General features: G+C 39.7%; 1 protein-coding gene and 1 pseudogene across 4 annotated transcripts in view; both read left to right on the top strand.

Annotated features, from left to right (window-relative positions):
• LOC131894591 (uncharacterized) overlaps window positions 1–16,842 on the top strand; it is a 40,593-nt gene that overhangs the window by 17,595 nt on the left and 6,156 nt on the right. For 2 of the 4 annotated variants that reach the window (XM_059244907.1, XM_059244904.1), the window contains 8 exons: window positions 298–359; window positions 2,531–2,564; window positions 4,325–4,386; window positions 6,776–6,812; window positions 8,534–8,595; window positions 12,455–12,488; window positions 14,251–14,312; window positions 16,703–16,739. In XM_059244907.1, the coding sequence (XP_059100890.1) occupies window positions 298–359; window positions 2,531–2,564; window positions 4,325–4,386; window positions 6,776–6,812; window positions 8,534–8,595; window positions 12,455–12,488; window positions 14,251–14,312; window positions 16,703–16,739 (390 nt within the window). The remainder of the gene's footprint in view (window positions 1–297; window positions 360–2,530; window positions 2,565–4,324; window positions 4,387–6,775; window positions 6,813–8,533; window positions 8,596–12,454; window positions 12,489–14,250; window positions 14,313–16,702; window positions 16,740–16,842) is intronic. The other 2 variants (XM_059244906.1, XM_059244908.1) reach the window with 2 other exon arrangements.
• LOC131894590 (branched-chain-amino-acid aminotransferase, cytosolic-like) lies at window positions 9,411–10,799 on the top strand (annotated as a pseudogene).

Here is a 16,842-nt window from a genome sequence, read left to right as displayed (position 1 = left end):
GTCTCTCTTTCTCTCTGTCTCTCTGTCTCTAGCCCTCTCTCTGTCTCTATGTCTCTCTCTGTCTCTCTGTGCTTTTGTTGAGGTATTTTTTGTGGCTAAGTTCTTCTTTTTCTTCAACACAAGATGGAAAAAGTAAGGAAAGAGTCACCCACTACAGTCAAAATGTTGAAGAACGTATTAGTAGCTGTTTGTAAATTTATAGTGTAAGTTATGAACTGAAACAATGACAAACTCAAATCATTGGGTAAATGTTTTTTAAAATGGTTATTAAATTATCACTTTTAAAATCTGTCACAGTGAAGAAAGACATCCAGGAGAGCTACAATTGATACCTGAAAAGCCTGTCCAGATCAGTACAGGTAAGATTAATAGTGAATACTCTATTGGTCCTACCCTAATTGAAAAAGAATAATAAGATTTGTTCCTGCAAAAAACTGCCAAGGAAATCCAATAAAAATGCAGTTATAGTCTTTTTTAATTTGCTTCTTAACATTTGTAGAATACAAAATCAGTTAAATTATTTCTAAGAAATTTCATTCTAAAACCATATCATCTGAAACATGTTTGTGTTTTTCACATGAGCCATTGATGAATGGCTCTTTGTATAAATAGAAAAAGCTATTTAATTTAGTCCACAGTATCCTCTATATCCACTTAATAGCAAGTTGGCTCTGTTATAAAATGGATTGTTTTCCAGTTGTCATAATAAATGCATTGTATTTTTGCTATGTATTATTATGTAGTTAAGTATCACGAAAATATGATTATATTTAAAAACCAAGAATACAATATCCAATTACCTTCATTATTTTTTTGTGACTAAATGTAATTAAGATTACCTGTTTTTTTCCATTCTGTAATTTTTCAATTTAGACATATTAGACAATTAACATATTGTCTTACTGTTACCTTTAAGTTTCTGCCGCTTAATGTGAATGTGTCTTGAAACAGTATGTAACAGGTTCAAGGAATATCTTTTAAAAGTCAATGGATTTTGAATTTTGTAGGCAGTGCTAGGGATTGAACACTGCCATTGTGAGCATTCTAGACAAGTGCTTTCCCAATTGATTATGTGGCCAGATTATGCCAGCATATGCCGGTTATGATGACAATTGGTTTATGTGATATAAGATGTATTTCAAGAAAATACGCCACAGTAGCAGGAAAGTTGAGAAAACAACACTATTATCAAGTAGGCAACATTGACTACAGGGTCCTGGCCCACTGAGTCTGGACAAGATTCTAACAGTGGAGAGAATGCTACAGAATTTGTGCTTTCAGCAACTGTAACCACAGAATCTTTCACACCTTTGGAAGGCAAACCAGGGAGTCAATAGTGTAGATGAAATGGAATGACCCTCTTCACATAAGAGATGAGGTGAAAAGTGGCAGCCAGTATTACTATAACGTGGGTGACTTTCTTTTATATCATTTCAACACGATATTATTGAACTTCCCTTGTGGTGATGAGGATTGGCAAAGGCCTCCCACATGCTGAATGTAGGCTCTACCACTGAGCTGCATTCTCAGTCCATTTACTGGTGGGACAAATGCTCTACCTCAGTCATGGGCAGGGTCAAGAAAATTACACTGGACTTTTGCATACTGCAAATGAAGCCAACAAGAATTGATTTTCTTTCTTTTTGGAGGGCAGAGTGTTAGCATAGAGTGAAAGCTCAACTCATTGATGGTTTACATGTGGAAACATAAAAGTGTTTCATGTGAGATACTACTCCCTTGAAATGGCTGCTTTGCGCCCATGCTTCTTCCACGATTCTCTCACTGGAGATCCAGTTCAGGGTGCACAACTGCTAAGGGACAACCTTTCCAGTAGTTCTTATGGTGGGAGGTGATGGGAGCTGATGCTGAGCTCCTTTACACTGCACAGGCATGAGGGAATCTAGCTAGAATGGAGGGGCTTCTTAGCATCCTCCTCAGATAGGGACAAGGAGACAAAGCACACTGACCTCTCCGGAGCTTTGCCACACCGGCAGGTGGAAATTATTCCCAAAGGTGTTTGTCCTTGGTCTGTTTGCATCTCCTATATTCTGCTATGCTGCAGAGGGCAGTCACCATAGTCTTAGCTTCCTTGTGTCTGGAATTTTCATCCTCAATGGAGCAAGTTAAACTCAATCCTTGGAGAAGCTCCTTTCACTCCTATACAAGATGAAAATATTCATAATTTCTAGCACCATTAGTCTACAGACAAAACAGCAACAGCAACAAGGTGCAGTTTGGGATACTGATCAGGTGTAGATGCCAGTTCCTCTGTCTGGTAGGGTCATAGGTATTTGCACAATTTGTTATGCTTATTAACTTCTGGTAAAGTTGTCTCTTTGCCTTTAAAATATACAGGAAAATGTAAATTAAGAGTTCTCCATATATTTATTGTATATAAATCAATATTCGCTTGAAAGACTATCCAGAAATGGTGTCAAAGTATATGTGGTAGCAAAACTTTAGCCTTGGCATTTAATAGTTGTATTTTTCTGCAGTTGTTTATAGCACATTTTGTCTTTTTCTTTCATAGTGAATGCAGGAACTGAACAGAAGACTCCAATCAGGTAAGAGTATATGTGTTTTAAAATACACTGTATATCTGGAGATATCAAATTTGGAAATCACACTGTTTTCCTCTGTGTAAGTCAATTTCACCATCTTTATTCTTCCTTTATTCACAAGCTGAATAATTATTTGTAGAGCACACAATCTTGCAATTACTGATTACACCTGATGCAGTGTGAAATACTGTTAAGAATCCATGGCTAGAGAGATGGTTCAGTAGAGAAAGTGCTTGCCATGCGTGTGTCAGACTGGGAGTTTGGATGCCCAGAAGTCACATGAGGCCTGATGGTCTCATGTGCATCTGTAATCTTGAGGAGCTTAGAGTGAGTTGGAAGGGAGACAGAGAATCCCCCAAATTTGACTCAATAATTATTTGGGGGTGTGCATTCATGGACAAGACACAGCAACAAAAAAAAGGTTGAAGGTGAAGGTTGACCTTCCCCGCAGTTTGTACTCTAATTGCCAAACTATGCACCCTGGCATGCATGTATGTACCTGAAATCACATATGCATGCAAGGGCACTGCCCATAACATGCTATGCACATGTATTTAAAGTATCAGCTTCAGGTCATTCATTCAGATCACTAGTATGTTTGGGCCAAGTTATCTGTTGGCAAGAGTGTGAGTAACAAGGCAGGGTTCAAGACTCTCCCAGGCATTGCTGAAGATCTCTTCAGAATGGCCTTATGGACATGTTCTGCACAGACATAAAGAGCCTCCTCAATGAGTTCCACAACGGTGCTGAAAACCAAGGTCGGTGGAAGGTAGGAGAACGAAGAGGTTTATTATTACCAACAACAAGCCCTGAAGTCTGGAGTTCTGAACTGTAGTTTGGATAAAGTGGTGCTGAGGGGACAGCGTTGCTCCCCACTGTGCTATAAAGACTCAGCATTACAGAATTGCTTGTTGAGCATAAAAGTAGCCATTTGACAGCTTCATCATATACTTGTGAATAAACTATCAAAGAGCAGCTTTAAAGTACCAAAAATGTGGTGGCTTCTGAGAGTGCTGGCCCTTCAGTGCTTAGAGCTATGAATCAGTTTCATGTTCTACCCACCAACCTCTTGGGAGGGAGCATGAGACTCAGCGAAATACCTAAAAAGTTTCCTGATAGTGAAGGGACCATGGTGCTCTAGGGTGTGGTAAAGGAATTAAACAGGAGCATTAAGTGCATTGAGCACATAAACAAAGTCAGCAGTTCCTGCAGCCATGGGAACAAAATGTGTGGAAGAACCCCTGGCCCCTCCTGTGGGTGATCATTAATTTCTGCCCTCATGTCCAGTTCCACTTTGTTGTGTTCTTGTTTCTCTGAGGCACAAAGATGCATCATTAAGTTATTTGAGATCGTTCTGACTCTTTTTAATGTAGGTACTTATAGCTACTGATTTCTTTCTGAGTATGTCGTTCATTGTATACCAAAGATCTAGCATGGAATATTTTAAATTCATTCAATTTTAGAGAATTTAAAATTTCTTCTTAAAGCCTATGATGTATAACTCATTGCTCAAACAGAGAAAAATCTGAGTTAAATGTCAGAGTTTTGCCAAAGGCTTTAATCTCAGAACTCAGGAGGCAGAATGCAGGCATATCTTTTTAAGTTCAAGGCTTACATGGTCCACATACTAATTTTTCGGTCAGATGGGCTACATAGTGAGATTCTATATCAGATAGGGACTCAAAAGTAAAGCATTTAGAGCACTTGCTAAATGTCTTTCATACTAATAGTACAATAATGATCAATTTTAACATATGTCACAGCAAAGGAACATCTGCCAATGATCCAGAACAGAGAAACAAAAAGCATGTGAGATTCAACACAGGTAAGATTTTTATAATGAACTACTCTATCTGTTCCTAACTACCCTAAATAAAACAAATAAGAGTGAAAATTTTTAACACCCCCAAAGGAGTTAAGGAAATCAAATATAAATGCAGTTATTTTGTTTTAAATTTTGTTTCCTAACATTCTGGAAATATCAGAATCAATTAAACATTTCTAAGCACTTTCAACCATGAAAATATACCGTCAAAAATGTTGCTCATTTGATTTGACACTGATACATGTACTGTCTTGGTATAAAGGAGAAAACTGTTTAACCTGGCAGGGGACCTCCATAAGCACACTAGCAAATTGGACTGTTATAAAAACTGATTTTTTCTTTCAGGTTTTATAACAAACGCTTCATCCTTTGTACTGCATATGATTACAAACTTGAATGTTACTAAAACGTAATTATGTCACAAACTTAATAATCAGTCACTTTAATTAATTTCTTGCCTAATGAGGTAATTACAGTCATCTTGGTGTTTTATTTATCTTGCAATTTCTCACTTGAGATAGATTCCACACGCTTAATTAAGTTTATCTTTAGTCCTGTCCCATAGTAGACTGACAATGCTGTCATAGAAAGTGAAATAGACTTTAAGAAGACTGTCAATCCTTATATGTTCTTCTGTTCTTTGTTTCTTTCTTTGGTTTTGGGTTTTTGAAGTTCTGGGATTGAATGCATGGCCTTGTGAATATTCTAGGTTGCACCCTTCATATTTACTCGACCCTTATAACGTTTTCCCTTGAGTTTTGTTAAGTACATAAGGGTATGATAAAAACATGGCTTACACACTGAAAAGCACAATTTCCAGAGAAACTTTGGACATGAAGGGAGAGTTGAGCCAATGACATCATTCTGTATGTCAAAGAATTAGCTGCATCTCCACTGAGTCTAGAGAGACTCTCTGACAGTGGAAGGAACACTGCAGAGTTTGTATTTCAACAACTGTCATCACAGTGTCTTTTATACCTAACTTGCCACTGTCAGCCACACTAGGTAGTAAATCCAAATGCCTTCTTCCCTTCAGAGGTAAGACAAAAAGTGTCAGTATTATGGTAATGCAGGTAAATTTCTAGTATCACGTTACTGTGAATTTTGTTGTTCTCTGCACTTATAGTGATGAGGGCTGACTGAGGGCTCCCACATGATAGGCGTAGGCTTTACCACTGAGCCACAGTCCCAGCCCATTTGATAGTGGGTCAGATGCCCTTCCTGAGTCATGGGGAATGCTAAGAAGGTACAGAAAGTTCCTCTTGAAACAAGACAGAAAGAGGAGTAATTTTCATTTATGAAAGACAAACTGTCAGTGTACAGTGAAAACTTGAGTGAGTTCCTATTTTGTGGACACAGACATGTAAATTGATTCCAGGTCAGCAGGTGACCCATGGGATGTGGTGCTCCATCCCACTGATGTTTCTGTTGCTCTCTCACTGTGAGATACAGCTCACCGTACATAACTACTTGAAGGATTCATTCCAACAACTGTTTTTATGGGAGATGATGAACACTGAAATGACTTTGTTTTAAGCTGCACATGAGTTTATAAACAGAGCTGGAACTAAGGGGCCTCTTTCCCAAAAAAGGTGAGGAGAGTAAGCACATTGTTCCCTCTTCAGCTTTTTGTAAAGGTCTTAGTCCCTGGTCCATTTCTGTCTGCCCTGTTTCATCATGCTGCGAAGGACAGTTGCTGTACACCCAGCTTCCCGGACTAGGGCTTTTTACCTAAACTGAACAATATCAGCTAAAGGACAGTTGCTGTACACCCAGCTTCCCGTGCTGGGGCTTTTTACCTAAACTGAACAATATCAGCTAAAAAGCTGAAGAAACTTCTTTGTGTTTTTGAAGGAAAAGAAATAGGACTATACAGTTTAAGTAATTTTCCTTTTTGGTTTTTTATGTTATGTGACTAATCTTTTTGTTATGAAGCTCTGGCTGTCCTAGAACTCACAGAAATCTCTCTGGCTCTGCTGCCACCTTGTGTTAAGGGTGTGCACCACCACACCAAATCAAGAATTCTTTCTAGTTCTTTTAGCCCAGAGTCAAACAACAACAAGAAGCAATTTTGTGATTCAGTCAGTTTGAGGTCCTGAGTCTGGTAAGGATACTGCTCTCTCTGTCTGAGATTGTTTAGTTAGGATCATCACAGATCTGCATAGGAGTTTATTTTTAGGCTTTAATGCTTGATAGATTGCTCTCTCTTTGAGTTTAAATATACCGTGAATGGAAGTAAGAGCTCTCTGTGAATTAATTGCCTACAACTGAATGTTTACTCTAGAATAGTCTACACATTGATCTTAATGGAATTGATATTGATAATGAGTTTATTTCCATTTATATATTTTTGTGGAGTTATAATAAACCCATTTTTCTTCATCTTTAGAAGTGCAACACAGTACTGATCCAAAGCCTTTCTGCAAGTAAGATTTAAGAGATTTAACAGTACATTAACATTAGGGAAATTCAAAGATAAGAGACTAATTCCTGTTTGGTGTGCTCTGAGTTAGGTACTCTATACTGGATGCTTGCTGTGTCTTACAGTCCCTATGGTATTATGAATATAATTTTAGACTGAGAACTTGTTCATTTTTGTTCATATAGACACAAGTTTTACACTCAACTATCATTTCCCAAGCACTAACTCTCTGCTTTGGAAATGGAACCTTTTGTGTTACTCACACTTATTAATATCAAATCGACTCTCCTTACTTATTCAAAAACATTCTGAAGTCAGCATTGAACCTAGACTTTCACTAGCAGTTATCATTTTTGACATCTTTTTTTTTGACATCATCTTTCCTGAGAGCATACATGATTTGGGATCATTCTGAATTATCAGAAGGTATCAGAGGCAGCCAACATTTGGCTTTCCTTCTCTGATACCAGAATTACATGCAAAGTCCCTTTGTATCAGGTATAGCACCCAATTTCAGATGGTGAAGACCCACTCCATCCTTTTCCCAGAAGAGCTCCATTCATCAATTGTTTCATCAGTGATCTGTTTTCCCCATAATGAGTCCTATGAATCTCAAATCTTAACCACAACAAGACTACTAGTTATCTCTGTCTAAAGAGTTTTTTCCTTCCCTGTTATTTGGACATAAACACAGAGGTGAAAGCACATTTGTGTCCATGATCTGCTAGCCTAGACACTGCTTAGGTAGAGAATTTAACCTTCATTTCAAGCCAGTTCTGTCCTCGGTATAGTTGACTAGGTCCATAATAGAGGACATTGTTATCTTCTTTAATGGGGCTGTATATAATAAAACATCTGTTACATATTATTAAATAGCTGATTTACTCCAAGATTTACTCAAATCCCCAAGTTGGCAGAGTTAATTACCCATGTAAAGATTCATAATTTTCTGGTAGCTACATTTCAAAGACACACCTTGAATGTTAAGTTCTACTTGGAATTCTAAATAGTTCCACAGCAAATAACAAAAACTATCCACCAGGTTTAATTTTTGTCTTCATGTTATTACCTTGTTTAGTCTTTGTAGAAATCCTTGCTTAGCACGTAAACAGCCAGATTGTGGTGCAGGATTCCCTCCTGAATGGGCTGTCAAGGAACGGTTTGAGAGTTAGAGTGTTAGCAGAAGTGGGACTCTATTCCATGGTCTGCAAACCAAGCTCTTGGGAGGTAACACCACAGTCACTGAAATGCCAAAAGTATGACAAAGAAGGTGCTGTGGTGCTCTAAGGGCAAGGAATGGGGATGGAGTCAGGATATTAATTCCATTGAGCATGTGCCTATAGAACCACCAGTTACTGTAGCCATCGAACAAAGGCTGTGAAAGAACCAGTGTTTCTTCTGTCTGCCTGCCTCTGACTCTCTGTCTCTCTTTCTCTCTGTCTCTCTGTCTCTAGCCCTCTCTCTGTCTCTCTGTTTCTCTCTGTCTCTCTGTGCTTTTGTTGAGGTACTTTTTTGTGGCTGAGTTCTTTCTTTTCTTCAACACAAGAAAAAGTTGTAAGGAAAGAGTCACCCACTACAGTCAAAATGTTGAAGAACGTATTAGTAGCTGTTTGTAAATTTATAGTGTAAGTTATGTTATGAACTGAAACAACAACAAATTCAAATCATTGGGTAAATGTTTTTTTAAAATGGTTATTAAATTATCACTTTTAAAATCTGTCACAGTGAAGAAAGACATCCAGGAGAGCTACAATCGATACTTAAAAAGCCTGTCCAGATCAGTACAGGTAAGATTAATAGTGAATACTCTATTGGTCCTACCCTAATTGAAAAAAAGAGTAACAAGTTTGTTTTTTCCAGAAAAAAAAAAGGCCAACGAAATCCAATATAAATGCAGTTATATTTTTTCTTAATTTGCTTCTTAACAGTTGTAGAATTTAAAATCTGTTAAGTTCTTTCTAAGAAATTACAGTCTCAAACCCTATCATCTGAAACATGTTTGTTTGTTTTTTAACATGAGCTATTGACGAATGTAATATTTTTGTATAAATAAGAAAATTATGTTTAACCTAGTCCAAATATCCTCTATATCCACTTCATAGCAAGATGGCTTTGTTATAAAATGGATTGTTTTTCAGTTGTTATAGTAAACGCATCATTTTTTGCTATGTATTATTATACAGCAATGTGATTATGTTTAAAACCAAAAATGCAATATCCAATTACCTTCATTAATTTTTGTGACTAGATGTAATTAGGATGATCAGATATTTTTCCATTCTGTAATTTCTCAATTTAGACGTATTAGACAATTGACATATTGTCTTACTGTTACCTTTAAGTATCTGCCACTTAATGTGAATGTGTCTTGAAACAGTACGTAATAGGCTCAAGGAATAACTTTTAAAAGTCAATGGATTTTGAATTTTGTAGGCAGTACAAAATGGATTGAACACTGCCATTGTGAGCATTCTAGACAAGTGCTTTCCCTATTGGCTATGTTGCCAGCAACTAGGGTATGATGACACATTGTTTATATGTTATAAGACACACTTTCCGGCCAGTGCTTCTGGGCCCTTGATGCGCTTGCCCAGCCCCGCGTGACTGCAGGCACCCAGGACACTGAGATGCTGCAGCTTCTGCGCTCCTCCCTGTGCTGGGTGCTTGTCAGTGGCTCTCTGTTCGGACCTCCAGTGCCCGCCACCCGGAACAGCAGCCTTGGGTTTCATGGGGATTCGCTGTGCACCACGGGTCGCTCCCATGCCACGCATTCCCACCCGTCCGCAGCTTCGCCATGGTCTGCTTGCCCCAGGGAACTGCAACCCTGGCCCCCCAGGACTGCAGTAATGGATGCGCGGCACCCTTCGCTGGAGAATGAGGATCAGAAGTGGCTGAGACTTTTAGGGCCAAAGACCTTGTCATTACATCAGCCACTGTCTTGAAGGAAAAGCCAGACCCCGACTCTCTGGTGTTTGGAGCTACGTTCACCGACCACATGCTGACGGTAGAGTGGTCCTTGGCATCTGGATCGGAGAAACCTCACATTAAGCCTTTTGAAAACTTGTCTATACATCCTGATGCCTCAGTTTTACACTATGGCGTGGAACTGTATGAAGGCTTGAAGGCCTTTTGAGGAGTCCATTACAAGATCCGGTTGTTTCGGCCTGAACTCAACATGAAGAGAATATGCCGATCTGCTCTGCGGGCCACTTTGCTGGTGTTTGACCAGGAGGAGCTTCTGGAATGCATTCGGCAGCTTATACAGATAGACCAAGAGTGAGTCCCCTATTCCACCTCTGCCAGTCTCTACATCCGCCCCACGTTTATCGGGACTGAGCAATCTCTTGGAGTCAAGAAGAAGCCATCCAGAGTCTTGCTCTTTGTGATCCTGAGCCCTGTGGGACCTTATTTTTCTAGCGGAACCTTTAATCCAGTGTCACTGTGGGCCAATCCAAAGTATGTCAGAGCCTGGCAAGGTGGAACTGGGGAGTGCAAGGTCGGCGGCAATTATGGTGCGTCCCTTTTGGCACAGTGCGAGGCAGCAGAGAATGACTGTCAGCAGGTCCTCTGGCTGTATGGCAAGGATGACCAGATAACTGAAGTGAGCACGATCAATCTGTTCTTCTACTGGATAAATGAAGATGGAGAGGAAGAGCTGGCGACACCTCCACTAGATGGCATCATTCTCCCAGGTGTGACCAGGCAGAGCATCATAGTTCTGGCACAACAGTGGGGTAAATTTAAGGTGTGTGAGAGATACCTCACCATGGATGACCTGACCCCTGCCCTGGACGGGAAGAGAGTGAAGAAGATGTTTGGCTCAGGGACGGCCTGCGTCGTCTGCCCAGTTTCAGACATTCTCTACAAGGGCCAGATGCGGCACATTCCAACAACGGAGAATGGTCCCAAGCTTGCAAGCCACATCTTGGGAAAGTTGACTGATAGCCAGTACGGAAGGGTGGAGAGCAACTGGACAACAGTGTTACCCTGATGGAAACCCCATTGGTTTGGTGATGGGCCACAGAAGACGGACCTCTGCCCTCAACCGTGACTATCTGTTAGTAGTTTTGCATATTGCAGTTGCAGAGTTTATGTTTTACCAAGTGGAGGTTTTTTCTTGAGCCACAGAAAATTGCCAATGCCAAATGTCACCTGTAACGTGGTAGTAATTGCTTCCTGTAGCATTCACTGGAAAGATGATGATAAATGCCTATCCTTGTCCTGAAAAAAAAAAAAACAGATACACTTTCCAGAAAATATGCCACAGTAGCAGGAAAGTTGAGAAAACAACACTATTATCAAGTAGGCAACATTGACTACAGGGTCCTGGCCCAATGAGTCTGGACAAGATTCTAACAGTGGAGAGAATGCTACAGAATTTGTGCTTTCAGCAACTGTAACCACAGAATCTTTCACACCTATCTTGCCTTTGGAAGGCAAACCAGGGAGTGATAGTGTAGATGAATTGGAATGACCCTCTTCACATAAGAGATGAGGTGAAAAGTGGCAGCCAGTATTACTATAACATGGGTGACTTTCTTTATATTATTTCAACACGATATTATTGAACCTCTCTTGTGGTGATGGGGACTGACCAAGGCCTCCCACACGCTGAATGTAGGCTCTACCACTGAGCTGCATTCTCAGTCCATTTACTGGTGGGACAAATGCTCACCTCAGTCATGGGCAGGGTCAAGGAAATGACACTGGACTTTTGCATACTGCAAATGAAGCCAACAAGAATTGATTTTCTTTCTTTTTGGAGGGCAGAGTGTTAGCATAGAGTGAAAGCTCAACTCATTGATGGTTTTCGCGTGGAAACATAAAAGTGTTTCATGTGAGATACTACTCCCTTGAAATGGCTGCTTTGCGCCCATGCTTCTTCCACGATTCTCTCATTGGAGATCCAGTTCAGGGTGCACAACTGCTAAGGGACAACCTTTCCAGTAGTTCTTATGGTGGGAGGTGATGGGAGCTGATGCTGAGCTCCTTTGCACTGCACAGGCATGAGGGACTCTAGCTAGAATGGAGGGGCTTCTTAGCATCCTCCTCAGATGGGGACAAGGAGACAAAGCACACTGACCTCTCCGGAGTTTTGCCACACTGGCAGGTGGAAATTCTTCCCAAAGGTGTTTGTCCTTGGTCTGTTTGCATCTCCTATGTTCTGCTATGCTGCAGAGGGCAGTCACCATAGTCTTAGCTTCCTTGTGTCTGGAAATTTCATCCTCAATGGAGCAAGTTAAACTCAATCCTTGGAGAAGCTCCTTTCACTCCTATACAAGATGAAAATATTCATAATTTCTAGCACCATTAGTCCACAGACAAAACAGCAACAGCAACAAGGTGCAGTTTGGGATACTGATCAGGTGTAGATGCCAGTTCCTCTGTCTGGTAGGGTCATAGGTATTTGCACAATTTGTTATGATTATTAACTTCTGGTAATGTTGTCTCTTTGCCTTTAAAATATACAGGAAAATGGAAATTAAGAGTTCTCCATATATTTATTGTATATAAATCAATATTCACATGAAAGACTATCCAGAAATGGTGTCACAGTATATGTGGTAACAAAACTTTAGCCTTGGCATTTAATAGTTGTATTTTTCTGCAGTTGTTTATAGCACATTTTGTCTTTTTCTTTCATAGTGAATGCAGGAACTGAACAGAAGACTCCAATCAGGTAAGAGTATATGGGTTTTAAAATACACTGTATATCTGGAGATATCAAATTTGGAAATCACACTGTTTTCCTCTGTGTAAGTCAATTTCACCACCTTTATTCTTCCTTTATTCACAAGCTGAATAATTATTTGTAGAGCACACAATCTTGCAATTACTGATTACACCTGATGCAGTGTGAAATACTGTTAAGAATCCATGGCTAGAGAGATGGTTCAGTAAAGAAAGTGCTTGCCATGCGTGTGTCAGACTGGGATTTTGGATGCCCAGAAGTCACATGAGGCCTGATGGTCTCATGTGCATCTGTAATCTTGAGGAACTTAGAGTGAGTTGGAAGGGAGACAGAGAATCCCCCAAATTTGACTCAATAATTATTTGGGGGTGTGCATTCATGGACAAGACACAGCAACAAAAATAAGGTTGAAGGTGAAGGTTGACCTTCCCCGCAGTTTGTACTCTAATTGCCAATCTATGCACCCTGGCATGCATGTATGTACCTGAAATCACATATGCATGCAAGTGCACTGCCCATAACATGCTATGCACATGTATTTAAAGTATCAGCTTCAGGTCATTCATTCAGATCACTAGTATGTTTGGGCCAAGTTATCTGTTGGCAGGAGTGTGAGTAACAAGGCAGGGTTCAAGACTCTCCCAGGCATTGCTGAAGATCTCTTCAGAATGGCCTTATGGACATGTTCTGCACAGACATAAAGAGCCTCCTCAATGAGTTCCACAACGGTGCTGAAAACCAAGGTCGGTGGAAGGTAGGAGAACGAAGAGGTTTATTATTACCAACAACAAGCCCTGAAGTCTGGAGTTCTGAACTGTAGTTTGGATAAAGTGGTGCTGAGGGGACAGCGTTGCTCCCCACTGTGCTATAAAGACTCAGCATTACAGAATTGCTTGTTGAGCATAAGAGTAGCCATTTGACAGCTTCATCATATACTTGTGAATAGACTATCAAAAAGCAGCTTTAAAGCACCAAAAATGTGGTGGCTTCTGAGAGTGCTGGCCCTTCAGTGCTTAGAGCTATGAATCAGTTTCATGTTCTACCCACCAACCTCTTGGGAGGGAGCATGAGACTCAGTGAAATACCTAAAAAGTTTCCTGATAGTGAAGGGACCATGGTGCTCTAGGGTGTGGGAAAGGAATTAAACAGGAGCATTAAGTGCATTGAGCACACAAACAAAGTCAGCAGTTCCTGCAGCCATGGGAACAAAGTGTGTGGAAGAACCCCTGGCCCCTCCTGTGTGTGATCATTAATTCCTGCCCTCATGTCCAGTTCCACTTTGTTGTGTTCTTGTTTCTCTGAGGCACAAAGATGCATCATTAAGTTATTTGAGATCGTTCTGACTCTTTTTAATGTAGGTACTTATAGCTACTGATTTCTTTCTGAGTATGTCGTTCATTGCATACCAAAGATCTAGCATGGAATATTTTAAATTCATTCAATTTTAGAGAATTTAAAATTTCTTCTTAAAGCCTATGATGTATATAACTCATTGCTCAAACGGAGAAAAATCTGAGTTAAATGCCAGAGTTTTGCCAAAGGCTTTAATCTCAGAACTCAGGAGGCAGAATGCAGGCATATCTCTTTAAGTTCAAGGCTTACATGGTCCACATACTAGGTTTCAGGTCAGCTGGGCTACATAGTGAGATCCTATATCAGATAGGGACTCAAAAGTAAAGCATTTAGAGCACTTGCTAAATGTCTTTCATACTAATAGTACAATAATGATCAATTTTAACATATGTCACAGCAAAGGAACATCTGCCAAAGAGCCAGAACAGAGAAACAAAAAGCTTGTGAGAGTCAACACAGGTAAGATTTTTATAGTGAACTACTCTATCTGTTCCTAACTACCCTAAATAAAACAAATAAGAGTGAAAATTTTAACACCCCCAAAGGAGTTAAGGAAATCAAATATAAATGCAGTTATTTTGTTTTAAATTTTGTTTCCTAATATTCTGGAAATATCAGAATCAATTAAACATTTCTAAGCACTTTCCACCATGAAAATATACCGTCAAAAATGTTGCTCATTTGACTTGACACTGATACATGTACTGTCTTGGTATAAAGGAGAAAACTGTTTAACCTGGCAGGGGACCTCCATAAGCACACTAGCAAATTGGACTGTTATAAAAACTGATTTTTTTCTTTCAGTTTTTATAACAAATGCTTCATCCTTTGTGCTGCATATGATTACAAACTTGAACGTTACTAAAACGTAATTATGTCACAAACTTAATAATCAGTCACTTTAATTAATTTCTTGCCTAATGAGGTAATTACAGTCATCTTGGTGTTTTATTTATCTTGCAGTTTCTCACTTGAGATAGATTCCACACGCTTAACTAAGTTTATCTTTAGTCCTGTCCCATAGTAGACTGACAATGCTGAGTCATAGAAAGTGTAATAGACTTTAAGAAGACTGTCAATCCTTATATGTTCTTCTGTTCTTTGTTTCTTTCTTTGGTTTTGGGTTTTTGAAGTTCTGGGATTGAATGCATGGCCTTGTGAATATTCTAGGTTGCACCCTTCATATTTACTCTACCCTTATAACGTTTTCCCTTGAGTTTTGTTAAGTACATAAGGGTATGATAAAAACATGGCTTACACACTGAAAAGCACAATTTCCAGAGAAACTTTGGACATGAAGGGAGAGTTGAGCCAATGACATCATTCTGTATGTCAAAGAATTAGCTGCATCTCCACTGAGTCTAGAGAGACTCTCTGACAGTGGAAGGAACACTGCAGAGTTTGTATTTCAACAACTGTCATCACAGTGTCTTTTATACCTAACTTGCCACTGTCAGCCACACTAGGTAGTAAATCCAAATGCCTTCTTCCCTTCAGAGGTAAGACAAAAAGTGTCAGTATTATGGTAATGCAGGTAAATTTCTAGTATCACGTTACTGTGAATTTTGTTGTTCTCTGCACTTATAGTGATGAGGGCTGACTGAGGGCTCCCACATGATAGGCGTAGGCTTTACCACTGAGCCACAGTCCCAGCCCATTTGATAGTGGGTCAGATGCCCTTCCTGAGTCATGGGGAATGCTAAGAAGGTACAGAAAGTTCCTCTTGAAACAAGACAAAAAGAGGAGTAATTTTCATTTATGAAAGACAAACTGTCAGTGTACAGTGAAAACTTGAGTGAGTTCCTATTTTGTGGACACAGACATGTAAATTGATTCCAGGTCAGCAGGAGACCCATGGGATGTGGTGCTCCACCCCACTGATGTTCCTGCTGCTCTCTCACTGTGAGATACAGCTCGCCGTACATAACTACTTGAAGGATTCATTCCAACAACTGTTTTTATGGGAGATGACGGACACTGTAATGACCGTGTTTTAAGCTGCACATGAGTTTGTGAACAGAGCTGAAACTAAGGGGCCTCTTTCCCAAAAAGGATGAGGAGAGTAAGCACATTGTTCCCTCTTCAGCTTTTTGTAAAGGTCTTTGTCCCTGGTCCGTTTCTGTCCGCCGAATTCATCATGCTGCGAAGGACAGTTGCTGTACACCCAGCTTCCCGGGCTAGGGCTATTTACCTAAACTGAACAATATCAGCTAAAGGACAGTTGCTGTACACCCAGCTTCCCGTGCTGGGGCTTTTTACCTAAACTGAACAATATCAGCTAAAAAGCTGAAGAAACTTCTTTGTGTTTTTGAAGGAAAAGAAAGAGGATTATACAGTTTAAGAAATTTTCCTTTTTGGTTTTTTATGTTATGTGACTAATCTTTTTGTTATGAAGCTCTGGCTGTCCTAGAACTCACAGAAATCTCTCTGGCTCTGCTGCCACCTTGTGTTAAGGGTGTGCACCACCACACCAAATCAAGAATTCTTTCTAGTTCTTTTAGCCCAGAGTCAAACAACAACAAGAAGCTATTTTGTGACTCAGTCAGTTTGAGGTCCTGAGTCTGGTAAGGATAGTGCTCTCTCTGTCTGAGATTGTTTAGTTAGGATCAACACAGATCTGCATAGGAGTTTATCTTTAGGCTTTAATGCTTGATAGATTGCTCTCTCTTTGAGTTTAAATATACCGTGAATGGAAGTAAGAGCTCTCTGTGAATTAATTGCCTACAACTGAATGTTTACTCTAGAATAGTCTACACATTGATCTTAATGGAATTGATATTGATAATGAGTTTATTTCCATTTATATATTTTTGTGGAGTTGTAATAAACCCATTTTTCTTTATCTTTAGAAGTGCAACACAGTACTGATCCAAAGCCTTTCTGCAAGTAAGATTTAAGAGATTTAACAGTACATTAACATTAGGGAAATTCAAAGATAAGAGACTAATTCCTGTTTGGTGTGCTCTGAGTTAGGTACTCTATACTGGAT

This window comes from Peromyscus eremicus, chromosome 17 (genome assembly GCF_949786415.1).
Source record: "Peromyscus eremicus chromosome 17, PerEre_H2_v1, whole genome shotgun sequence".
In the NCBI taxonomy this organism is placed as follows: domain Eukaryota; kingdom Metazoa; phylum Chordata; class Mammalia; order Rodentia; family Cricetidae; genus Peromyscus; species Peromyscus eremicus.
Note: the sequence above shows the minus strand (reverse complement) of the source record. Positions and strands in the feature narration are given on the sequence as shown.